This window comes from Pristiophorus japonicus, chromosome 9, assembly GCF_044704955.1.
Source record: "Pristiophorus japonicus isolate sPriJap1 chromosome 9, sPriJap1.hap1, whole genome shotgun sequence".
In the NCBI taxonomy this organism is placed as follows: domain Eukaryota; kingdom Metazoa; phylum Chordata; class Chondrichthyes; family Pristiophoridae; genus Pristiophorus; species Pristiophorus japonicus.
In genome coordinates this window covers 64,166,481-64,193,915 of record NC_091985.1, presented here as the reverse complement: position 1 = coordinate 64,193,915, position 27,435 = coordinate 64,166,481, and the positions used below count along the sequence as shown (strand labels likewise).

At 44.8% G+C, this 27,435-nt stretch overlaps 1 protein-coding gene across 6 annotated transcripts in view; it reads right to left on the bottom strand.

Moving 5' to 3' along the window:
• The window catches only part of LOC139273075 (transcriptional-regulating factor 1), a 309,697-nt gene that overhangs the window by 121,488 nt on the left and 160,774 nt on the right, over positions 1-27,435 (bottom strand). For 4 of the 6 annotated variants that reach the window (XM_070889402.1, XM_070889400.1, XM_070889397.1 and 1 more), the window contains exons 3-5: positions 24,473-24,586; positions 23,360-23,479; positions 10,517-12,209 (exon numbers count right to left, since the gene is read on the bottom strand). In XM_070889402.1, coding sequence (XP_070745503.1) covers positions 10,517-11,926 — 1,410 coding nt within the window. In that variant the 5' untranslated portion in view covers positions 11,927-12,209; positions 23,360-23,479; positions 24,473-24,586. The remainder of the gene's footprint in view (positions 1-10,516; positions 12,210-23,359; positions 23,480-24,472; positions 24,587-27,435) is intronic. The other 2 variants (XM_070889399.1, XM_070889398.1) reach the window with 2 other exon arrangements.

Sequence of the window (27,435 nt, the reverse complement as noted above, 5' to 3'; positions counted from 1 at the left end):
ACTGTAATAAGATATGACCTGTAACCACCAGCATACCTTGCCACCAGGGGTGCACTTGCAAGAGACAGGTATATAAGGACAGGTCTCAGGCAAGTGCAGCATTCCAGAGCTGTGAAATAAAGGTGCAGGTCCAGAGTGACTTTGACTTCACTACATGCCTCGTGTGAATCTGTACTGAGGGGACAGGACTTTACAGTGGTGACGAGTTACGGATTACAGAATCCACAGAATGGCGAACAACGGATCAGATGAAAAGTACAATGCGGGAGACAATTGGGAGGACTTTATAGAAAGGCTCCAGCAAAGCTTTGTAACCAAAGACTGGTTAGGCGACGATAAAGCAGACAAGAGAAGAGCCCATTTCTTGACCAGCTGTGGCTCGAAAACATACGCTTTAATGAAGGATCTGCTGGCACCCGAGAAACCAGCAAGCAAGTCGTTTGAAGAATTGAGCACACTGGTAAGAGACCACCTGAAGCCAGCGAGCAGCCTACACATGGCCAGACACATGTTCTACAACTATGGACGCTGTGTGGGCCAGAGCATACCCAACTTCGTGGCGGAAATTCGGAGGTTGGCTAGTTTATGTGAGTTCTCCAATGAACTGATAGAAATGCTGAGAGACTTTTTCATTGAAGGAATAGGCCACGCAGGCATATTCCGAAAGCTCATAGAGACCAAGAACCTGACCTTAGAGGCAGCAGCACTGGTTGCACAGACATTCTTGGTAGGGGAAAAAGAAACAAGGTTTATTTACAATGCAGGTACGACAACTAACGAATTATCGGAACAAGAAGTTCACAGCACTAAATAAGCTGCTAACCCCACACACAGACAAAACCGGGAGAACAGGCTCTCGACAGCAGGCAGTGGCGCCAGAAGCCATCAAGGGCCACAGGAACGGCCGTTCACACCTCATCAACCCACAATGCGAGCAATCAACTACAAACTGAGAGAAGCTCAAGAGAGATCAGCCAGACGCAATGAAAGCAGTCTGTGCTGGAGGTGTGGGGTTGGGCACTCGTCAAGGGGATGTCGATTTCAGCAGGCTGTTTGCAGGAACTGTGAATATGCAGGGCATTTGGCCTGCATGGGCAAAAAAACGGCAGCTCGGCTGGTATACGAATCGGATGGGTTGGAAAGCGGAACAGAAGATGGTGGGGACAGTACCCGGGACACCGATGTACAGCGGGTCAACACGATCAATGGCCGCTGCTCCTACAACAGGACGCCTCCTATAATGATGAGGGTCCTACTCAACGGGATACCTGTCAACATGGAGTTGGATACGGGAGCGACTCAATCCCTCATGGGGGCTCAACAATTTGAACAACTGTGGCCGCATAAAAGAGACAGACCAAAACTCACAAGGGTCGACACCAATAAGGATCTATACCAAAGAAATCGTACCAGTCCTCGGCAGCGCCATGCTCTCTGTCACACACAAAGGGACAGTGAACCGACTTCCCCTGTGGATTGTCCCCGGAGACCCCCCAGCACTGCTGGGGAGAAACTGGCTGGCAAAACTAAACTGGAAATGGGATGATGTCCATGCCATGTCATTAGAGGAACGGACCTCCTGCTCAACAGTTATAAAGCGATTTGAACATCTCTTTCAGCCAGGTTTGGGCACTTTCAAAGGAGCCAAAGTCAAAATCTACATCACGCCGGATGCTAGACCGGTCCATCACAAGGCCAGAGCTGTACCCTATGTGATGAAGGAAAAGATTGAACACGAACGAGACAGGCTTCTGCGGGAAGGCATTATATCACCTGTGGAATTTAGTGACTGGGCAAGTCCCATCGTCCCAGTCATGAAGCCTGATGGATCCGTATGAATCTGTGGGGACTACAAATCTACCATAAACAGAGTCTCCCTACAGGACCAGTACCTGCTGCCCAGAGTGGAGGACTTATTTGCCACATTGGCTGGAGGTAAACTTTTCTCAAAACTAGACCTCACATCTGCGTATATGACGCAAGAATTGACCGAGGAATCCAAGCTACTCACCGCCATCAACACACATCGAGGCCTTTTCATGTACAATCGATGCCCATTTGGCATCAGGTCGGCAGCTGCCATATTCCAGCGCAACATGGAGAGTCTACTTAAGTCCATCCTGGGGATGGTTGTATTTCAAGACGACATACTTATCACGGGCAGGGACACCGACTCCCATCTCCGTAATTTGGAGGAAGTACTAAAGCGGTTGGATCGGGTAGGCCTACGAGTCAAGAAATCCAAGTGCCTGTTTCTCGCACCCGAGGTTGAATTTTTGGGCAGAAGGATTGCCGCTGATGGAATCTGCCCAACAGAGTCCAAAACAGAAGCAATTCGCCTGGCACCCAGGCCCCGGAATGTCTCAGAACTGCGCACCTTTCTCGGGCTACTCAATTACTTTGGGAACTTTATGCAGAACTTAAGCATGCTGCTGGAGTCTCCTTGGGATACTCAGGAAGGGGTGCGATTGGTTTTGGGGGGACGCCCAGGAACACACCTTCAATACGTCACGCAACCTTCTGTGTTCCAACAGTTTTTTGACTTTCTTTGATCCAGGAAAAAAGCTAGTTCTCACATGCGATGCGTCAGCGTATGGGGTCGGGTGCGTTTTGCAACATGTCAATAGTGCGGGCAAATTATAACCCATAGCTTATGCCTCCAGGTCACTTTCGCGGGCGGAGCGTGGGTACGGAATGGTCGAGAAGGAGGCGATCGCGTGCGTGTACGGTGTCAAAAAGATGCACCAATACCTTTTCGGGGCCAAGTTCGGGTTAGAAACCGACCACAAGTCCCTCACTTCCCTCCTCCTATCCGAGAGCAAGGCAATAAACGCCAACGCCTTGGCACGAATTCAACGGTGGGCACTCATGGTGGCGTCCTACCATAAGGCACAGACAACTGTGCCGACGCGCTCAGCAGGCTACCCCTGGCGACCACGGAAGGGTCTGACGAACAGGACTGTGAGATAGTCATGGCAATCAATGCCTTTGAGTCCACAGGTTCGCCCATGACGGCTCGCCAAATCAGAGCCTGGACGGCCAGCGACCCCACGTTATCCTTAGTAAAAAGATGTGTCCTAACCGGTGACTGGGCAGAGGCTCGCGATGCCTGCCCCGAGGAATTAACACCCTTTCACAAGCGCATGCATGAGCTATCACTGCAAGCACTCTGCCTGATGTGGGGCAGCCGAGTAGTCATGCCTCTGCGAGGCAGAGAGGCATTTGTCCGGGAGCTCCACCACGAGCACCCGGGGATCGTTCTCATGAAGGCCATAGCCAGATCCCACGTCTGGTGGCCTGGTATTGACGCGGACTTGGAGCTCTGCGTCCGAAGGTGCACCATTTGTGCCCAACTCAGCAATGCCCCCAGGGAGGCTCCAGAGCCCCTGGCCCTGGCCTACCAAACCGTGGTCGCGGGTGCACGCAGACTATGCGGGTCCATTCACGGGCAAAATGTTCCTCGTAGTTGTAGATGCATTTTCAAAGTGGATCGAATGCACCATTTTAAACTCGAGCACAACCTCCACCACTGTGGAGAGCCTCGCAACCATGTTTGCAACGCACGGAATCCCTGACATATTGGTCAGTGACAATGGTCCGTGCTTCACCAGTGCAGAATTCCAAGATTTTCTAATTGACCATGGCATAAATCACGTCAAGACGGCACCGTTCAAGCCAGCCTCCAACGACCAGGCGGAGAGAGCAGTGCAAATCATTAAACAAGGCATGCTTAAAATCCAAGGTCTCACGCTGCAGGGTCGCCTGTCGCGACTGCTGCTGGCATACAGATCCCGTCCACACTCATTGACTGGGGTCCCCCCCGCGCAACTGTTGATGAAAAGGACTTTAAAAACAAGGCTCTCATTAATCCTCCCAGACATGCACGAAATCATTGAGGCCAAGCGCCGCAAGCTGACTGAGTACCATGACAGAAATTCGAGGGGGGAGATGGAATGTGATAGGGGACAAAGTGTTTGTGCTAAACTGTGGCAGGGGTCCCAAATGGCTTGCAGGGACAGTAACTGGAAAGGAAGGAAACAGACTACTGGTAGTACAAATGGACAATGGCAAAACCTGCCGGAGGCATGTAGACCAAGTCAAAAGCAGATTTACCAACAACACTGCGGAACCAGAGGCAGACTACAATGTGGAACTCGCACCACACCTGGTGGACAGACAGAGGGAACAACCTGAGGAAAGGGCAATCCCAACAGGCAGCCCAGGCGAGTCAACAACAATCACACCAATCGAAACAGACAGCCCAGGCGAGATACCAGCAACCACACCCAAAGAAAAGCAGACACCAAGGTAAACAACTGAACCACAACTCAGACGCTCCACGCGAGAGCGGAGACCACCTGAGAGACTGAACCTATAAAGACAATAAGACCTTGGGAGAGGGTGATGTCATGTATCTTACATTATTATATATAACTGTATCCTAACATGCTATACATGACTCTAATAAGATATGAACTGTAACCACCAGCATACCTTACCACCAGGGGTGCACTTGCAAGAGACAGGTATATAAGGATAGGTCTTCGGCAAGTGCAGCATTCCAGAGCTGTGAAATAAAGGTGCAGGTCCAGAGTGACCTTGACTTCACTACATGCCTCGTGTGAATCTGTACTGAGGGGAGAGGACTTTACAAATCCCTTCTCATTACACATCACCCAGTCTAGGATGGCCAGCTCTCTAGTTGATTCCTCGACATATTGGTCAAGAAAACCATCCCTAATACACACCAGGAAATCCTCCTCCACCGCATTGCTACCAGTATGGTTAGCCCAATCGATATGTAAATTAAAGTCGCCCATGATAACTGCTGTACCTTTATTGCGCACATCCCTTATTTCTTGTTTGATGCTGTCCCCAACCTCACTACTACTGTTTGGTGGTCTGTGCACAATTCCCACCAGTGTTTTCTGCCCTTTGGTATTCCGCAGCTCCACCCATACCGATTCCACACCATCCAAGCCAATGTCCTTCCTTACTATTGCATTAATTTCCTCTTTAACCAGCAACGCCACCCCGCCTCCTTTTCCTTTCTGTCTATCCTTCCTAAATGTTGAATACCCCTGGATGTTGATTTCTTAGCCTTGGTCACCCTGGAGCCATGTCTCTGTGATGCCAATTACATCATATCCATTAACTGCTATCTGCGCAGTTAATTCGTCCACCTTATTCTGAATACTCCTCGCATTGAGGCACAAAGCCTTCAGGCTTGTCTTTTTAACACACTTTGCCCCTTTTGAATTTTGCTATAATGTGGCCCTTTTGGTTTTTTGCCTTGGGTTTCGCTGCCCTCCACTTTTACTATTCTCCTTTCTATCTTTGGTCTCTGTCTCCATTACATTTCCCTCTGCCTCCCTGCATCGGTTCCCATCCCCCTGCCATATTAGTTTAACTCCTCCCCAACAGCACGAGCAAACACTCCCCCTCGGACATTGGTTCCAGTCCTGCCCAGGTGCAGACCGTCCGGTTTGTCGTGGTCCCACCTTCCCCAGAACTGGTTCCAATGCCCCAGGAATTTGAATCCTTCCCTTCTGCACCACTGCTCAAGCCACGTATTCATCTGAGCTATCCTGCGATTCCTACTCTGACTAGCACGTGGCACTGGTAGCAATCCTGAGATTACTACTTTTGAGGTCCTACTTTTTAAATTTAGCTCCTAGTTCCCTAAATTCGTCTCGTAGGACCTCATCCCGTTTTTTACCGATATTTTGTTGGTACCTATATGCACCACGACAACTGGCTGTTCACCCTCCCTTTTCAGAATGTCCTGCACCCGCTCCGAGACATCCTGGACCCTTGCACCAGGGAGGCAACATACCATCCTGGAGTCTCGTTTGCGGCCGCAGAAATGCCTATCTATTCCCCTTACAATTGAATCCCCTATCACTATCGCTCTCCCACTCTTTGTCCTGCCCTCCTGTGCAGCAGAGCCGGCCACGTGAAGACATGAGTAAGCTTTTAAAATTCCAACTTTTAAAAAACGTTAGAGAGAGCAAAACAAAGATTGGGGCTCTCCTATGGGGAAAAGGCAAACCTGAAATAAAAGGTGGAAACAAATGGGTCTAATCCATACCACAGAGGCAGAGTTTACTTAACTAACTAAGTCTTTCCATTTTTACACCAAGATTGATCTGATCACATACGTCTGATATGATTGCATACATTTTGATATTTCTGGCATTCAATTAAGTGAAAGAAAACACCTTTTAGAACTAGTTTCCAGTTAAAATCCTTGGATGTTGTTCATAAAGGAATGGATACCATGCCAAGATGGGAGAGTTCGGAGAGGCAACTCAAAGCTTCGTTCAAAAAAAAGTTTTAAGAAGGCTTTTAAACGGAAGAGAAGAAAGACAAGAGAGTTTTGAGAAGAGGGTTGCAGAAGGTGAGCTGAGACAACAGAAAGCTCTGCCACCAATGGTGCACGGAAGGGGAGGGGGTGCATGAAAGGTCAAAGTTGGAAGGCACAATGATTTATTGAAAAAGATGAGGAAAAAATAAAACCAGAAAGAAAGTTGACTTGCAATGTGAAAAAAAACCTGGGAACAGGTCACTGTAAGCAGTCCAACTTGGAAAATGGTGCAAAAGAAACATTAAACATGACGCCACCACTCCCATCAATACTACACCAAACCGTGGTGATATCTGTGTTTTACTGAAGTGTGTGATGTCCCTAGCTTTATCAGAGAAGATGAAACCCAGTTACTTATGATACTGGCTTAAAGTGGCACCTTGATCGGAAACCGTTTAACAAACTTTTTTCATTGCTTGAGGAGAGGCAAGATCCAGGAGAATTACATATTGTCTTTGTTATGATGCCATTAGTGACAAGAGACATGACTGCACTGAAATGCACAATCTGCAGCATCACATTTTAAGCAGATGGCAAGAGAAATGTTTGGTCAGCGGGGCAAAAAAATGGATGAACTGGTCAGTAACACACATTACGGACAGTATTTCTATATCAAACGTATATTGTTATGGTCAGTTAAATAGCTGAAAATAAAAGTGTTATAACTTGTAAGATTCTTCAGAAGCTTCCTTCAGACCAATTCTGATTGAAGTAAGATCAAAATGTTCAGTAACAAAAGGAATAATTGACTGACAACAACTTGCAATCTAAGGCATTCTGCAAGAGGTAGCTGTAGAGGAGACACAAACACCAGAGCACCAGATAAAAAAGTTTTTAAATCATGTACATAAATATATTCTGCAACAGTGAATTTTGAGTATTAAGAAATCTCCAAACTTGTGCCAAAAAAAGAGCAAATTTGGAAAGCCCCACAACCAGTTTGTTGCAAATGCACCATTACAAGAGATTACACTGATGATGGTTGAATTACAAACCAGGGTGAGATGGCTGAAATATCTGAAATGCAACAGCAAACTGCTCAAGGCCCTAAGAATGTTGCTGTACAGACCATTATAACAGGGGGCCTCAAAAGTGAGAACCCTTAATGGAAAATTGTCGAGAAGTGAATTTGGTGCATTGCTTTCCAGGTGCGAGAGATTGGGACATAACAAAATGAGTTCATAAGTCATGAATTTGAAGGGGGCTAAAATCAAGAGCTTAAGATGCGAGAAATAAAAGGAATTTGAAGTCATTGGGGAATAATGTATCTGTGTTTTCTATTATTTTGTTCTCAGGATGTGGGCAGCAATGGCATGGCCACATTCATTGCCCTGAAAAAGTAATGGTGGGCCATCTTCTTTTAATAATTTTAATCCCTGTGACAATGGTGCTCCCATAATGGGATTTAGTATCTCCAAGTGAAGATGGTTATAACTCAGAGGGGAACTTGGAGATGGTGGTGCTTCCACGACATAGCTGTGCTCGTTCTTCCTGGTGAGAGGGGTCACGGTGGAGAGAGGAAAGTAACCAAGCCGAGTTGTTGCAGTGCATTCTGTAGATAATAAACACTGCAGTCAGAGGACATTTGTAATGGACAAGTAGATATGGAGTCCAGTGGCAGGGTCACCGATAAAGCAAACTGCTCCATCCTGGATTGTGTTGAGCTCGAGTGTCGTTACAGCTGCACCCACTGAAGCCAGTTGTGAGCATTCAAGCACATGCCTGACTCGAGTATTGTGGATTGCAGACAGGATAAAAATAAACAAAGAGATGAAAAGGAGGTACTTAAAAGGTTGGCAGTGCTCAAAATAGAAGTTATCCGGTCCGGATGGGATGCATCCTAGGTTGCAGAAAGAAGTAAAGGTGGAAATAGTGGAGTCTCTTGCCACAATTTTTCAATCCTCCTTGGATATGGGAGTGATATAAGAAAACAGTAGGGTTGCAAATGTTAAAACCCTGCTCAAAAACAAGAGAGCAATAAACCCAGTAGCTACAGGCCAGTCAGCCTAACATTGGTGCTGAGGAAACTTCGAGATCGTAACCCTGGACAAAATTGTCACTTGGAAGAAAATGGGTGAATTAATTATAGCCAATCTGCATTTGTTAAAGGCAAGTTGTGTCTGGCAAACCTGATTGTATTTTTCAATGAAATAACCCAAGGGTTGAAGGAGGGAGTTCATGTTTTGTATATGAACTTTCAAAAGGTATGTGATAAAGTGCCACATCAGAGGTTTGTTAGCAAACTTGAAGCCCATGTGATTAAAGGGGCAATGGCAGCATTGATACGAAATTGGCTAAAGAACAGAAAGCAGAGAGTAGTGGCGAGTGGTTGTTTTTCCAGACTGGAGGGAAATATAAAATGCCGTCTCCACCCTGGTTGGTATTAGGACTGCTGCTCTTTTTGATATATATTAATGATCTGGTCTTGGGTATAGGGGGCATAAATTCAAAGTTTACAGATGACACAAAACTCAGAAATCTATTAAATCTTGAGGAGGATAGCAACAGACTTTAGAAGAACAGACAGACAGCAGATGAAATATAATGGAGAGAAATGCGAAGTGATGCATTTTGGGAGGAAGAATGAGATGAGGCAACATAAATAAAATGGTACAAATTTTGAAGATGGAAGGACAAATAGGTAAAGCTGTTAAAAAAAAAAACAGACGGAATCCTTGGCTTTATAATTGGAGGCATGGAGTACCAAAGCAAGTAAGTTAGGCAGAACATTTTATGAATCACTGGTGAGGTCTCAGCTGAATGCTGCCTTGATGTCATGTTCAGCTACTTGCCCCTTTCTGGTGAGGACATGGAAAGAATGTGCAAGATACCAAACTTCAATGAGGAATTAGTCAATATGTACATCCGAGTGGATTGACTTTGCAGATTACTGGAAACTTTGATGAAGTAGAAGAATCTGGTAAAGGAAGAGCGGCACATAACCTGGCAAGATGCCAAGCTTATTGTGCAATGACACCAAATTACATGGCAAGAAGACTGATGCTATTCGAAGGCTTTGAACCAATTAAATGCGTGGGTCATAAAAAAATGCAGATATAGTTTTGTATATGTTTATGAGCAGAATTGGAAATGTGGTGCAATTTGTATTAGAAAATTGAAAAGAACATTGATGAGACAAGCAGGGCTCAGAATAAGGCAATTTGAACAATTCAGGGTCATGGCTCATAAAATTGAATCAATTTCAATCGGAAAAGACTGGAACGTGATCCAGATCTTCAAAACACAAGGGAGTAATTGTAGATTCAAGCAGGTTAACTTGGACCATCAGAGCAAAACAAGAGAACATGATTAACAAACATTGTAAGATTTAAGATAAAGAATTTATTTCATTTTCTCCCCACTCTCCAAACCCCCCCACCGCACCAAACACCCACCTATCCTAACAGATATCGATTAAAAGCAGTTCGTGCTTTGTGAACTTCGAGAGATGCATTCAGTTAGGAATGGAACTAAGAATTAAAAGAATGAGTACAGATAGAGATCGTCAAGTGCTGTGCAGAACAATAATCCAGAAATTATATGGGACCGCGGAAATAACATGCAAAGCGAAGGATGAATAATGAAGGCATGGAATAAAACTCAATTTACCGCACTTTTTTGGGAATTGAAAGAGAAAAGGAAAATCATTGTAAGAACTTTCCTCAGGAGATTAAATGAATTGAACAGAGCCTGTGATTGGGCAGGTTGCACATGGCTTGTGTAAGGAATGGGCTCAATGGGATGAACTGCATTTTCTTAGTGCATGCTTTCTTAAATTCTTAATCAGAACACATTTAAATGCTTGAGAACCTCTTAAAATTCAGCACTATATTAATTCAGTATTTATGGATACATGAGTGAAAACAGAATCATCTTACATTACATATTCATGGGTAGTTTATAATTGACTAATTAAAGGAAGTAAAGTTTCTGAACACATAAAACCTCATTATTTTTCAAGCTAAATATATCTGATATATATAAACTTTTTAATGTAATTGTCCATTTAATGGACAGATAGCAGCATATTACAAGAACACAACTCCCCAGCACACCTTCTGCAGGATATCTGAGCAACTGAAGGGTAACGAAGGATACATCTGCAAACCTTTCACAACATTTTAATTCAAACCCATCTGGGAATTTTACCTGAGACCAAGTATGATTATGAGATTGCTGTTGAGATACCTTGACGGGTGCAGGAGGAATATTAGATGGTGCTATTAGATGTCTTTCAGGTACCATAAGAGCCCCAGGATGACTCATCTTACTTAGTTCCTTCCTTGTCGTGTCTTCTGTGGCCTCTGAAGCAGAGGTGCTTGTATGAGGGCCAAGAGAAGCCTGAATCCTATTTTCAGCGTGGAACTGTTTTTGTTGCATAGCCTCTTGTTGCTGATGCAATTGATTTTGCTGGTACATATGCCTATAGTGTTGTTGATCTTGGTAGAAATACTGAGCGGGTGCGGCCATCTGAATGTGTGGAGAAGGGTGGGATTGTTCTTGGGAGTACTGATGCGGCTGCTGCATGACCTTGTGGTTTTGGTCTCGGTGATAAGGTGGTGGCGGTTGCACCTGCTGCTGCATAGGTAACTGACACATAATCTGCTGCGGCTGATAGAACTGAACTGAATGCATGTGGCATTGCTGCTGCTGTTGCATCTCCTGTACTGAAGGATGTTGTTGTGACTGCTGCTGACGTACAAAATATTGTTGCTGTGGTAGTTGCTGAATTTGCTGAGACAACACTTGTTGAGCCTGCAGCTGCTGCATATGCGACTGCTGCAACACTGACTGTGGTTGTGACTGCAGTTGGGCCAACTGTTGGTACTCAAAATACATCTGTTGTTGCTGCTGCTGCTGTTGGATGGCTTGCAACTGTTGCTTTGATTGTGCAATCGGAAAGGCACGATGCATTTGCTGCGTCAAAGATTGCTGGAATCTGTGCATCGGATGTGCAGCAGCTTGTTGTTCAGCTGGAGGTTTTTGTGACAGCAGTTGTCGAAGAGCGCTGTCACGTACATTCTCAACCATGGCAGCCTGATTCGGCAGGCTCTGTGCTACATTGTTTGCTTGCTGCAGTCGGAGGTTCTGATTTGTAAAAACCTGTGTGAAGGAGTCCAATTTGTGCAAGACATCACTCGTCAATTTCTGTGAGGAGGTGTCATTTGCTGGAGAAGAATATACATAGGAATACCCATCTGGAGCATCATTCTGGGCAGTGGAGGTCCACATCATCGAGGGATTGTTAAGGTCATTCTGCATTTGAACATGATTGCCAGCACTGGAATGAGGCCAATTATTTGGTCGAGATGGCTCTATCATATGGCTTTTGGTAACAACTGGCATGGTTGCTGCTACTGCAGCTTCCCTTGAATCTGGAGGAAAATGAGGGGAAGCTGGAGAAGTCTGAGACGTATCCATGCCTGTAGATCCATAGCTATGATTCATATTTCCACTCATGTTGGTCAGTGGGCTGGATTGTGGCTGTTGTGGATAGTACAGATTTTCTGTGTTGTTCACAGTATGATTTGACTTGTACAGGAGTTGGTCTCCCATCATTTATTCTTAAGGCAATTCAAAGTTTTAACCACAAATTGATTGCCAGGCTCCTTACAAGATACAAAAATAACATAAGTTTTGAATCCTCAAGTTCCCTGAGAAACAATTATTTTTAAACCACAGTGGATTTCAAATTTTTAGTACAATTTTCCTTTTATTTCAAATGGGCAATGCTGGATCCTGTCCTCAAGTCAAGCTGAACCTGGATTGATGCATCACGTCTTGATTACAATGTTTGCAGCACATCTCAAAGCAGTCCATTGAAAGCAAAACATCAATATACCTGTAATGAAAATGAAACAGGAGGTCAGTGGTAATCTGAAGTTTAATCTTTTTTAAATATTTGTGTTTTAGGTGAGGGCTGTTATTGCTGGGGAGTGGAACTCATCATTTTTCAGGTAATCATGTGCAGCACAGCTAAATGCAGTGTCAAACTTTCTCTATTCTGCCCCAACGTGCCTCAGTCCGAGCCTTTTAAGAGCACCTGCTCTGCCCCAGTGAGATATGTTTACTATTTCCAATACCAGCCATTCTATGTTGACTGTGAATGACTCTGCTAATTAGTGACAGTTTTGTGCTGTAGTATGCTCAATATCAACTGGAGTGAGACTTCCTAAATTCATTGCATATCGGGCCCTTATAACCAGCACATGGGGGACACATGCATCTCATAAACCTGAGCTGAATTTGAACCCAAGTCCAAGAGGTGAAAGGCCAGTGTCTGGCCAACAGAATCACATAGTTCTCCTGCAAAGTTTTTTTTTTAAATTCCTACATACAAACTGCATTTTTACAGTCTAAGCCAGGCAGATCTTAATAGAATTGAATGTTTTTGATACCATCATCGATTTTGCAAATACAATACATTTCTCTCAATTAACCAGACATTTGAAACAATTTTCACTTCTGCCTAGACAAGCCAAGGCTTGGATTTTGTGGTAGAAACTGTCATGTATGTAACCACAATGTAACACCACTGTATTACTGTATACACTCAACCTAGATGCACACTTTGACCACAAGGGATGAACTTGTGGGAGACACTCCTTACCTGATCACACAGGTATAAAAAGGGAGGTCCCATGCAGGGTCATCACTTGGAGTCCTGTGAATAAAGAGTTATGGTCACAGAGTGACCTTGTCCCCAGAATGTGCCTCGTGTGGTTTCATACTGTAGAGTAAGGACTTTACATTGACAATGAGAAACGGGAATTCACAACGCACGAGAATGGCCACCGGTAGCACAGAGGAAGCACAGTGTTGGGGAAGACTGGGGCGATTTTGTCGAGAGGCTTCAGCAAAGCTGCGTTATGAAAGAATGGCTGGGGGATGCAGCGGCCGACAAGCGAAGGGCTCATCTTTTGACCAGCTGCGGACCAAAGACTTACGCGCTCATGAAGGACTTACTAGCACCCGGAAAGCCGGCGGACAAAACCTTTGAAGAACTTAGCAAATTGATCGGGGAGCACCTCAAACCGGCGAGCAGCATACATATGGCCCAACAGAGATTCTACACCCACTGACGTCGTGAAGGACAGAGCATACCGGACTCCGTAGCGGATATCCGGCGTTTGGCCAGCCTCTAAGTTCACAGACGCCTGCAGGGGGGAGATGCGAAGGGACTTCTTTATCGAGGGCATCAGTCATGCGGGAATTTTCCGCAAATTAATTGAGAACAAGGATTTGACCTTGGAAGCAGCTATCAAACTTTCATAGCGGGGGAGGAAATGAAAATAATATATGCGCGCAAATCTGCCTCTAACGCGGCGATGGATCATGGAGTCAACATCATTGATGCGACTCAGAGCCCCGCAGGCAGGCAGGGGCAGTCCGACACTCCCCAGGCAGCAATAGACCCCAAAGTAGGACTTCAACAGAGACAATGGCAGGCTGAACTGACATTCACGCCATCACATTCATGCGACCTGGGATGGATCCATTGACACACACTAATAGGGCACTTAAGAGCAGTCAACGGGACAGTCAGCGCGGAATGCCTGGCCATAGTCCCTTTGTTCCCAACAATAGAAACTTGAACTCATGCTGGAGGTGTGGGGGAAAACACTCAGCTAGATCTTTCAACAGTTTGTCTGCAGGAACTTCAATCTCAGTGGCCACTGAGCTCGAATGTGCAGGAAGCCTGCAACCAGACTAATATATGAGGCGGATGGACCAGAAGAGGGTTCTTTGAGGCAGGATGACTTTTGGGGCAAATCGATGGACACCGAGGTTCAGCGGGTCCATGTGGCGAATATTCACAGTACATACACCAAAACGCCACCAATGATGAGGATTTTATTAAACGGTATCCCAGTACGCATGGAGCTGGACACTGGGGCCAGCCAGTCACTCATGGGCGTTCAGCAATTTGAGAAGCTGTGGCCACTGAAGGCCAGTAAACCCAAATGAACACGTATTGAGACACAATAGAGATCATTCCGGTGCTAGGCAGTGCAATGTTGGCTGTCATACACAATGGGTGAGTGAATCGGCTGCCGCTCTGGATTGTCCCGGGCAATGGTCCCGCACTGTTGGGGAGGAGCTGGTTAGCCGAGATGAACTGGAAATGGGGGGATGTTCACGCAATGTCATCTGTGGAGCAAAGTTCGTGCTCACAAGTCCGACAACAATTCGATTCACTATTCCAACCTGGCATCAGGACTTTCAAAGGCACAAAAGTAGTGATACACATCACGCCAGACGCCAGGCCAGTGCACCACAAAGCCAGAGCGGTGCCGTATGTGATGCGGGAAAAGATCGAGTGCGAATTGGACCGGCTGTTGAGAGGGGGCATCATCTCGCCTGTTGAATTCAGCGACTGGCCGAGCCCCATCATTCCCGTCCTAAAAGCGGATGGCTCTGTCAGGATCTGTGGCGACTACAAGGCCACCATCAATCGGGTATCCCTACAAGATCAATACCCGCTCCTGAGAGCTGAGGACCTCTTTGCCACGCTGGCAGGCGGCAAGCTGTTCACCAAGTTGGACCTCACTTCAGCCTATGACTCAGGAACTGGCCGACGAATCTAAACAACTGACCACCATCACCACGCACAAGGGACTGTTCGTTTATAACAGGTGCCCGTTTGGCATTCGATCAGCGGCCACAATTTTTCAAAGAAACATGGAAAGCCTGCTTAAATCCATTCCTGGAACGATCGTATTCCAGGACGACATCCTCATCACGGGTAGAGACACCGAGGAACATCTCCACAACCTGGAGAAGGTGTTATCCCGACTGGACCGGGTAGGCCTGCGACTCGAAGTCTAAATATGTGTTCTTAGCTCCTGAGGTTGAGTTTCTGGGCAGGAGGGTTGCTGCAGATGGGATTCGGCCCCCCGAATCCAAAACAGAGGCGATTCGACGAGTACCCAGGTCCTGCAACACATCGGATTTGCGTTCATTCCTGGGACTGTTGAACTATTTCGGGAACTTTCTGCCGAACTTGAGCAAGTTGTTGGAGCCGCTATACGTGTTCCTGCGTAAGGGTTGCGATTGGTTTTGGAAGGACTGTCAGGAACGGGCTTTTGATCAGGCGCGAAACCTACTTTGTTCAAACAAGTTGTTGACCCTGTACAATCCCTGTAAAAAATTGGTTCTGACATGTGATGCATCGTCCCATGGGTTTGGGTGCGTGTTGCAGCAGGGCAATGCTGAGGGTCAACTACAACCTGTGGCTTATGCCTCCAGGTCGCTCTCTCAAGCAGAGCGGGGATATGGGATGGTCGAGAAGGAAGCGCTTGCATGTGTCTATGGTGTAAAAAAAATGCATCAGTACCTCTTTGGTAGGAAGTTTGAATTAGAGATGGACCACAAGCCATTAACATCCCTGTTGTCAGACAGCAAGGCTATTATTGCCAACTCATCAGCTCGCATACAGCGATGGGCTCTCACGCTGGCTGCTTATGACTACTCCATGCTGCACCGGCCCGACACTGAAAATAATGCTGACACGCTCAGCAGGCTTCCACTGGCCACCACTGAGGGGGCAGCGGAGCAAAGCGCCGAGATGGTCATGGCTGTCGATGCCTTTGACAGCGCAGGCTCCCGCATCACAGCCCGCTAGATAAAAATCTGGACAAACAGGGAACCCCTCCTATCCCTGATTAAGAAATGTGTCCTGACTGGGGCTTGGGCGCCCGCATACGGAGCATGCCCTGGGGAGGTCAGACCGTTCCACAGACGGATGGATGAGCTCTCCATCCAAGCCGACTGCCTACGATGGGGCAGCTGGGTAGTTATGCCCCAGAAGGACAGGGAGGCATTTATCAGGGAGCTCCACAGCGAGCACCCAGGCATTGTGCTGATGAAGGCCATTGCCTGGTCACACGTTTAGTGGCTTGGAATTAATTCAGACCTGGAACAGTGTGTTCGCAGGTACACGCCATGTGCCCAGCTGGGTCATGCCCCCAGGGAGGACCCGCACAGCCCGTGGCCCTGGCCCATTCATGTTGACTATGCAGGCCCGTTCATGGGAAAGATCTTCCTTATCGTGGTAAATGCATACTCGAAATGGATCGAGTGCATCATTCTGAATTCATGTCTGTCATCCACCACCGTGGAAAGTCTACGTGCGATCTTTGTAACCCACGGCTTGCCAGACATCCTGGTTAGTGATAATGGCCCATGTTTCACAAGCTACGAATTCCGAGAGATGATGTCGGGAAATGGCATCAACAACGTCAGGACTGCGCCGTTCAAGCCGGCCTCCAATGGCCAGGCGGAACGTGCTGACCAAATCATTAAGCAAGATATGCTCAGAATTCAAGGACCCTCCCGACAATGCCGCCTATCGCGTCTCCTGCTGGCCTATAGATCCCGCCCACACTCGCTCACGGGGGTCCCGCCCGCAGAGCTACTAATGAAACGGACACTCAAAACTCGGTTGTCCCTCATTCACCCAGTCCTGACCGACATAGTTGAGGGCAAGCGCAAGTCACAAAACGAGTACCATGACTGTAATTCCAGGGGGAGATGTATAGAAATAAATTATCCTGTATTCGTCCTCAATCACGCCATGGGGCTCAAATGGCTTGAGGACACTGTAATTGACAAAAGAGGGGAATCGGGTCATCGTGGTAAAACTCAACAATGGTCAGATATGCTGTGAGCGTCTGAACCAAGTAAAAAAAAAGGTTCAGCATCGACACGGAGGAACCTGAAGAAGACCATGAGATGGAGCTCACAACACCGCCAGTGAATGAGCAACAAGAGCAATCAGAAGAATGCACAGTCCCTGCGGTCAGCCCGGAATCACCACAGGTAACAGACACTCAGTGTCAGTGTCCAACATCCAGAGCCCCAATTGCGGCGCTCCATGAGGGAGCATAGACCACCTGAAACGAAACGAAACGAATTTAAGGAGCTAGGAGCTAAATTAAAAAGTAGGACCTCAAAAGTAGTAATCTTGGGATTGCTACCAGTGCCACGTGCTAGTGGAGGGCAGAGAAGCCCAATACAAAAAGCAAAAAGGGCCACTGTACAGCAAAATTCTAAAAGGAAAAAGGGTGTTAAAAAAACAAGCCTGAAGGCTTTGTGTCTTAATGCAAGGAGTATCCGTAATAAGTTGGATGAATTAACTGTGCAAATAAATGTTAACAAATATGATGTGATTGGGATTACGGAGACGTGGTTCCAGGGTGATCAGGGCTGGGAACTCAACATCCAGGGGTATTCAACATTCAGGAAGGATAGAATAAAATGAAAAGGAGGTGGGGTAGCATTGCTGGTTAAAGAAGAGATTAATGCAATAGTTAGAATGGACATTATAGCTTGGATGATGTGGAATCTATATGGGTAGAACTGCAGAACACCAAAGGGCAAAAAACATTAGTGGGAGTTGTGTACAGACCTCCAAACAGTAGTCGTAATGTTGGGGAGGGCATCAAACAGGAAATTAGGGGTGCATGCAATTAGGGTGCAGCAGTTATAATGGGTGACTTTAATATGCACATAGATTGGGCTAACCAAACTAGAAGCAATACAGTGGAGGAGGATTTCCTGGAGTGCATAAGGGATGGTTTTCTAGACCAATATGTCGAGGAACCAACTAGGGGGGAGGCCATCTTAGACTGGGTGTTGTGTAATGAGAGAGGATTAATTAGCAATACCGTTGTGCGAGACCCCTTGGGGAAGAGTGACCATAATATGGTGGAATTCTGCATTAGTTTGGAGAATGAAACAGTTAATTCAGAGACCATGGTCTAGAACTTAAAGAAGGGTAACTTTGAAGGTATGAAGCGTGAATTAGCTAGGATTGATTGGCGAATGATACTTAAGGGGTTGACTGTGGATGGGCAATGGCAGACATTTAGAGACCGCATGGATGAACTACAACAATTGTACATTCCTGTCTGTCGTAAAAATAAAAAAGGGAAGGTGGATCAACCATGGCTATCAAGGGAAATCAGGGATAGTATTAAAACCAAGGAAGTGGCATACAAATTGGCCAGAAATAGCAGTGAACCTGGAGACTGGGAGAAATTTAGAACTCAGCAGAGGAGGACAAAAGAGTTTGATTCGGGCAGGGAAAATGGAGTACGACAAGAAGCTTGCAGGGAACATTAAGACGGATTGCAAAAGTTTCTATAGATATGTAAAGAGAAAAAGGTTAGTAAAGACAAACGTAGGTCCCCTGCAGTCAGATTCAGGGGAAGTCATAACGGAGAACAAAGAAATGGCGGACCAATTGAACAAGTACTTTGGTTCGGTATTCACCAAGGAAGACACTAGCAATCTTCCGGATATAAGAGGGGTCAGAGGGTCTAGTAAGGAGGAGGAACTGAGGGAAATCCTTATTAGTCGGGAAATTGTGTTGGGGAAATTGATGGGATTGAAGGCCGATAAATCCCCAGGGCCTGATGGACTGCATCCCAGAGTACTTCAGGAGGTGGCCTTGGAAATAGCGGATGCATTGACAGTCATTTTCCAACATTCCATTGACTCTGGATCAGTTCCTATCGAGTGGAGGGTAGCCAATGCAACCCCACTTTTTAAAAAAAAGGAGGGAGAGAGAAAACAGGGAATTATAGACCGGTAAGCCTGACATCGGTAGTGGGTAAGATGATGGAATCAATTGTTAAGGATGTCATAGCAGCGCATTTGGAAAGAGGTGACATGATAGGTCCAAGTCAGCATGGATTTGTGAAAGGGAAATCATGCTTGACAAATCTTCTAGAATTTTTTGAGGATGTTTCCAGTAGAGTGGACAAGGGAGAACCAGTTGATGTGGTATATTTGGACTTTCAGAAGGCTTTCGACAAGGTCCCACACAAGAGATTAATGTGCAAAGTTAAAGCACATGGGATTGGGGGGTAGTGTGCTGACATGGATTGAGAACTGGTTGTCAGACAGGAAGCAAAGAGTAGGAGTAAATGGGTACTTTTCAGAATGGCAGGCGGTGACTAGTGGGGTACCGCAAGGTTCTGTGCTGGGGCCCCAGCTGTTTACACTGTACATTAATGATTTCGACGAGGGGATTAAATGTAGTATCTCCAAATTTGCGGATGACACTATGTGGCAGTGTGAGCTGCGAGGAGGATGCTATGAGGCTGCAGAGCGACTTGGATAGGTTAGGTGAATGGGCAAATGCATGGCAGATGAAGTATAATGTGGATAAATGTGAGGTTATCCACTTTGGTGGTAAAAACAGAGAGATAGACTATTATCTGAATGGTGACAGATTAGGAAAAGGGGAGGTGCAACGAGACCTGGGTGTCATGGTACATCAGTCATTGAAGGTTGGCATGTAGGTGCAGCAGGCGGTTAAGAAAGCAAATGGCATGTTGGCCTTCATAGCGAGGGGATTTGAGTACAGGGGCAGGGAGGTGTTGCTACAGTTGTACAGGGCATTGGTGAGGCCACACCTGGAGTATTGTGTACAGTTTTGGTCTCCTAACCTGAGGAAGGACATTCTTGCTGTTGAGGGAGTGCAGCGAAGGTTCACCAGACTGATTCCCGGGATGGCGGGACTGACCTATCAAGAAAGACTGGATCAACTGGGCTTGTATTCAGTGGAGTTCAGAAGAATGAGAGGGGACCTCATAGAAACGTTTAAAATTCTGATGGGTTTAGACAGGTTAGATGTAGGAAGAATGTTCCCAATATTGGGGAAGTCCAGAACCAGGGGTCACAGTCTAAGGATAAGGGGTAAGCCATTTCGGACCGAGAGGAGGAACTTCTTCACCCAGAGAATGGTGAACCTGTGGAATTCTCTACCACAGAAAGTTGTTGAGGCCAATTCACTAAATATATTCAAAAAAAGTTTGATGTCGTCCTTACTATTAAGGGAATCAAGGGGTATGGTAAGAAAGCAGGAATGGGGTCCTGAAGTTGCATGTTCAGCCATGAACTCATTGAATGGCGGTGCAGGCTAGAAGGGCCGAATGGCCTACTCCTGCACCTATTTTCTATGTTTCTATGAAAGACTAAACCTATGATCCCAATAAGACTTTGGGGGGTGGGGGGGAGGTCATGTCATGTATGTAACCACAATGTAACACCACTGTATTACTGTATACACTCAACCTAGATGCACACCTTGACCACAAGGGGTGAACTTGTGGGAGACACTCCTTACCTGATCACACAGGTATAAAAAGGGAGGTCCCACGCAGGGTCATCACTTGGAGTCCTGTGAATAAAGAGTTATGGTCACAGATTGACCTTGTCCCCAGAATGTGCCTCGTGTGTTTTCATACTGTAGAGTAAAGGACTTTACAGAAACAACAGGCCATCAGCCCTCACATTATTAATCAGTAAATTGGACAGTAACTTCTGGCACCCACACAGGCACAGTTCGCGGAAATCAGGAAGTTGCTGTCCAAGTTATCCTGCTGCTCCAGAAGCTGCGCTACATCAGTATCTCACTGACTCAGTATTCACACAAATGCGATGGCGTGAAGTTGTGGTGCTTACCCACGAAACACCACAGAAAAAGTTAGGGCTTTTTCACGGTGTGATAAGTCTTAATTATTGCCAATCAACCTCTTGGCACTGAAAATTGACTTTTAGAAGCAGAGTTTCATTCTTTCAGATTTTAATTCTTGTTGGAGATTTTAAGCTGGGCTTCATGAATAGAGGTATGGAGTACAAAAGCAAGGTAACTGAGAATTTTTATAAACCACTGGTTCGGCCTCAACTAGAGTGTTGTGTTCAATTCTGGGCACCGCACTTTAGAAAGGATTCAAAGCCTGAGAGAGAGAAACAGAAAAATAGGTGGAGGAATAGGCCATTCGGCCCTTCGAGCCTGCACTGCCATTCAATATGATCATGGGTGATCATGCAACTTCAGTGCCCGATACCTGCTTTCTCTCCATACCCCTTGATCCCTGTAGTCATAAGGACCACATCCCTTTTGAATAGATCTAACAAACAGGCCTCAACAACTTTCTGTAGTAGAGAATTCCACAGGTTCACAATTCTCTGGGTGAAGAAGTTTCTCCTCATCTCGGTCCTAAATGGCTTACCCCTTATCCTTAGACTGTGACCCCTGGTTCTGGACTTCCCCAACATCGGGAACATTCTTCCTGTATCTAACCTGTCCAATCCCGTCAGAATTTTATATGTTTCTCTGAATTCCCCTCTCATTCTTCTAAATTCCAGTGAATATCAGCCTAGTTGATCCAGTCTTTCTTCATATGTCAGTCTTGCCATCCCGGGAATCAGTCTGGTGAACCTTCGCTGCACTCCCTCAATAGCAAGAATGTGCTTTCTCAGACTAGGAGACCAAAACTGTACACAATATTCCAGGTGTGGCCTCAGGAAGGCCCTGTACAACTGTAGTAAGACCTCCCTGCTCCTATATTCAAATCCTCTCGCTATGATGGCCAACATGCCATTTGCCTTCTTTACCACCTGCATGCCAACTTTCAATGACTGATGTACCATGACACCCAGGTTTCGTTTATCTGAATATTATCACCATTCAGATAATATTCTGCCTTCCTGTTTTTGCCACCAAAGTGAATAACCTCACATTTATCCACATTATACTGCATCTGCCATGCATTTGCCCACTCACCTAACCTGTCCAAGTCACCCTGCAGCCTCTTAGCATCCTCCTCACAGCTCACACTGCCACACAGCTTGGTGTCTTCTGCAAACTTGGGAGATATTACACTCAATTCCTTCATCTAAATCATGAATATATATTGTAAATAGCTGGGATCCCAGCACCGAACCTTGCGGGACCCCACTAGTCACTGCTTGCCATTCTGAAAAGGTCCCGTTTATTCCTACTCTTTGCTTCCTGTCTGCCAACCAGTTCTCTATCCAAGTCAATACATTACCTCCAATACCATGTGCTTTAATTTTGCAGAAATTAAATTGCAGAGGGGGCAGAAAAGATTTACATGAATGATTCCATGGATGAGGAACTCGGGTACATGGATAGACTAGATAAGCTGGGGTTGTTCTCCTTAAAGCAGAGACGGTTGAGAGGTGATTTGATAGAGGTGTTCAAAATCATGAGGGATCTACACAGAGTAGATAGAAAGAAACTGTTCCCAGTGGCAGAAGGTTCGAGAACATGAGGACACAGATTTAAGGTTATTGGCAAAAGAACCAAAGGCAACATGAGGAAAAACTTTTTTTATGCAGCAAGTGGTTAGGATCTGGAATTCATTGCCTGAAAGGGTGGTGGAGGCAGACTCAATCGTGACTTTCAGAAGGGAATTGGATAAGTACCTGAAGGAAAAAGAATTGCAGGACTACGGGGAAAGGGCGAGGGAGTGGGACAAGCTGAAGTGCTCTTCTAGAGAGCCAGCACAGGTTTGACGGGCTGAATGGCCTCCTTCTGTGATGTAACCATTCTATGATTCAGTTACTTCCTTTTCCTCGGCAACAACCAACCAACTGCAAACATTTTTTCTTGCAAGTTAAAACCCAAAGATGTTTATCTTCTAGGTAGGTTTGTATAAGCGACAAATCTAACAATGAGAAACAGCCCATTAAACACACAAAAATTTCTCAGTAATCTATTGTGCTGCCACAGTTTAAACAATCTCCTTTTTATTGTTTGCTAATCTCTGCTGCTATAGGGAGCTCCATGAGCCATACACCTCTGACAAAATGAATGACTCTTGTGCAACATTCCACAATAAAGTGTATTAATTGACAGCTCAACCTGTTCATTTCTCTGTTTTAAGAAATCTAAGTTGTCAATATTTAATCTGGTTATATTTTAGCTTCAACATATTTAAAAATTCCATCAAAATAAATTTGTCGAACTTGTACAATGTGAACATATACAAAAAAATATATGAGTACAGCAGGAACCAAACAAAAACTGGGTAATATAGGATCTAATTCTCCTTGTTCAGGAAAGCTATTCAAAATAATTTTACCACAGAACATTAGGCTGTGCATTATTTTCACCAATACAAAGAAATCTTGAAGAATGCATCGTTCAATGGTACTAAGCAAATTACTTACTAACTGGAGTGCCTTTCATGCCCCACTCTGCTGGCAAAGAAGATGAAAACCAGACGGATGTCCCCTAGTACTGTGAGGATGTTGCTTGGCATTTAGCTCACAGTGAAGAGCTATCATTGCCTGCAATAAAATTCAAAGAGAGTGTTTACTTTCCTGGTCTGCCATTAAGCCACACACGCAAAAGTTCCAGCTCCACAAAACAGCTAAATACCACCTCTCAGTTGCCATTGAAGGGTCACAGACAATAAATAATCTGTGAATCATTTTGATCATCAATTACAGTAATTCAAAACACGGAGAGAAGTGAACATTTAAATGAATAGCTCACCGACAATAGCCAAAAGTAAAAACAAACATTTAAATTTAGCTTTACACCCTACTGCACTGTTATGGATAAATATTTTTTCTGCGCAATTCATTTGCATATATTTGTGGATAATCTACCTAAAATTAAATATATTAAATGGGTAATAATACTGCCTCTCTTCTAAGAAAAAAAATGAAACCTTTTCTATCGGTAGGACTGCGAAAATAGATTAAAGGATAAGAAGGTAGATTAACAGTGGCAAACATTTAAGGAGGTAGTTCAGAACTCTCAGCAAAGATATATTCCAGTGATAAAGAAAGATTCACTCTAATATTAAAGGTCTGCTATTGGCGGTTTTAAATGTTATTTATAGATATTAAACTTTTTTTTTTAAATTGTCCAGTTTATCAAAATCAAAATTATGCAGATGGAAGCTTCAGCTCATGGCCACCAACAGACTATTTGATTGTATAAACTCTCCCAATTCACATATTTACCGTGCATACATGTGCGTGACAAAATAAGGCTTTTTTCACATTACACACAATATGGTCGGGAAGATTCTTGCTAAATTGGTGGACTTGAAAAGACAACTTGAACATAAAAATGAATACGATGCGTTTGTCAATCCTACTGGTTAATGAGTGTAAACTCCTTACATGAAGAGGCAGAACACACAAACTAAAGTATGCCCATGCTCCAAGTCAACTGAATCAGTCTATTCATAAAAACACTACAGGTGTGCACACAATTCTTTTGTCAAGCTGCCAGAGAATCAAAATATAATTGACCAAGCAGTCCCTCACCTGGATCCCCGCACTGATTGGAACTTTCCTTTTTCCTCTTCAGCTTTATTCCCACATTCACAAACATTCTTCCATAAATAGCTTGGTAGCAGTCTCACACAAACTGCTAACTATCTGCAAAACATTTGAAGAAAAAGTCAACACACCAATGTATCTTCACTTTGCCATAAGGTTTATCACAACACGAAGAGGACAAGTTGCTCATAAGCATGGTGGCTCCTTGAAGAGTTTTTTGCACCTCCTAAAAAAACCATAACGTTATATTCTTTCATTCACTGCATTCCTGATAAAAGCCCAAGTGTTAAAATCCTTTAAATTCTGTTACAATGAAGTCACAGTTACCCAATTTATGTCAGAACAGCATCAAATAATTGTCTAAGTATCCTTATGTTCTTTATGATCAACCATTGATACAAATGACTGCACCTGTCACAAATAACAAATGTTCCTATTCTTGAGTGATGGCATTGAAATTGCACACCATCAGTTCTACAAACTGCCATGGCAATGCATTTCTCAAAGATTTCAATACAGTGCATCCAAACAAATCTCAGAACAGCAGTGTGCGTGGCTCCCAAATAGAGGACCCATTTTCAAATCTCACCCCTCACCAGAAGCTGAACTCCTTACTGGCAGGCTCAAGACATTATAATTAATTACAGATGCAAAATAATTTCGAGAGAGGAAGAAATCCAGCCACTGACCTGGAGCCTGAAATTTACAAGCAGTTACAGATACTCTGGTTTGATTTTTGGAGGGCACCAGCTCCCCATCACCTGCCTACTCTGTTTGCTACCACTTGATGACTTCAGAACTCAACTGATTTACCCCTCCACCAGTTTTCTGTTTGCCTGCCCTCCACTGCCCCCCATCATCTTTGACATTCCAGCACTTGAGCTGTCCCCTGCAACATCACGAAAACAGTCTATGATCAGGAACGATGAGGAGGTTGAGAGGCTGGGTCAGGAGGTTGGGGGAGGAGAAGGGAGAGATGAACTGTGGGAGGGTGTTCAGGAGGATGGGGAGGAAGGTTGAGGCACAGTCTCCTTGAGCTGCTCCCACAATTTTCCCACTGAAATTCATCATAGTATTTTATTTTAGCTGTTGTTCCTGTTTTTGTTATCTTCTCCCATTTTTATTTTAATTACTTTTTAAACTCTCGCCCATGCTGATTTTTTTTTTTATTATTAGACCCACTCTGGGTTTCTGATATTTTGCCGGTGTTTCTAATTTTAAGTAGAGCTCCAGTGATTTTTCAAGTCCAGCTCCCTAACTTTGTAATTTTTAGTCCCACTACTGGTGGTGTCTTTAAGTCCACGTACTCTAAAACCCCCATAATCCCAAATCCCTAGAATCTCAGTGAAGGATCCTCTTGGGAAGAGTGATCATAGCATGGTAGAATTTCAAATTTAGTTTGAGGGTGAGAAAGCTAGGTCTCAAATTAGAGTCCTATAATTAAATAAAGGCAATTACAAAGGTATGAAGGCAGAGTTGGCTAAAGTGGACTGCAAAAATAGATTAAAGGTAAGAAGGTAGATAAGCAGTGGCAAACATTGAAGGAGATATTTCAGAACTCTCAGCAAAGATATATTCCAGTGATAAAGAAAGACTAAGAGAAGGATGAACCATCCGTGGCTAACAAAGGAAGTAAAGGATGGTATCAAATTGAAAACAAAGGCATACAATGTTGCGAAGAATAGTGGAAGGTCAGAGGATTGGGAAATTTTTAGAAACCAGCAAAGGACGACGAAAAAAATAAGAGAAAAGATAGTTTGAGAGAGTAAATTCGCAAGAAACATATAAACAAACAGCAAGAGCTTCAACAGGTATATTTAAAAAAAACGAGTAGCTAAAGTAAACATGGTCCCTTAGATGATGAGACTGAGGAATTAATAATGGGAAACAGGGAAACGGCAGAGACTTTGAACAAATATTTTGTATCGGTCCTCATGGTAGAAGACACTAATAGCATCCCAGTAATTGATAATCAAGGGGTTATAGGGAGGGGGAAGCTAAAAACAATCACTAGAGAAAAAGTACTGGGCAAACTAATGGGACTAAAGGTGGACAGGTCCCCTGGACCTGATGGCCTGCATCCAAGGGTCTGAAAAGAGATGGCTGCAGAGATAGTGGATGTACTGGCTGTAATCGACCAACATTCCCTGAATTCGGGAGAGGTCGCAGCGGATTGGAAAAGCGCAAATGTAACGCCCCTATTTAAGAAAGGAGGGAGGCAGAAAGCAGGCTGAAAACAGTACGAGAGGAAGCTTGCCGGGAACATAAAAACTGACTGCAAAAGCTTCTATAGATATGTGAAGAGAAAAAGATTAGTGAAGACAAACGTAGGTCCCTTGCAGTTGGACTCAGGTGAATTAATAATGGGGAACAAAGAAATGGCAGACCAATTGAACAAATACTTTGGTTCTGTCTTCACGAAGGAAGACACAAATGACCTTCCGGAGGTACTCGGGGATCGAGGGTCGAGTGAGAAGGAGAAACTGAAGGATATCCTTATTAGGCGGGAAATTGTGTTGGGGAAATTGATGGGATTGAAGGCCGCTAAATCCCCAGGGCCTGATTGTCTGCATTCCAGAGTACTTAAGGAAGTGGCTCTAGAACTAGTGGATGCATTGGTGATCATTTTCCAACAGTCTATCGACTCTGGATCAGTTCCTATGGACTGGAGGGTAGCTAATGTAACACCACTTTTTGAAAAAGGAGGGAGAGAGAAAACGGGTAATTATAGACCAGTTAGCCTCACATCAGTAGTGGGGAAAATGTTGGAATCAATTATTAAAGATGAAACAGCAGCGCATTTGGAAAGCAGTGACATGATCGGTCCAAGTCAGCATGGATGTGTGAAAGGGAAATCAATCTTGACAAATCATCTGGAATTTTTTGAGGATGTAACTAGTAGAGTGGACAAGGGAGAACCAGTGGATATGGTGTATTTGGACTTTCAA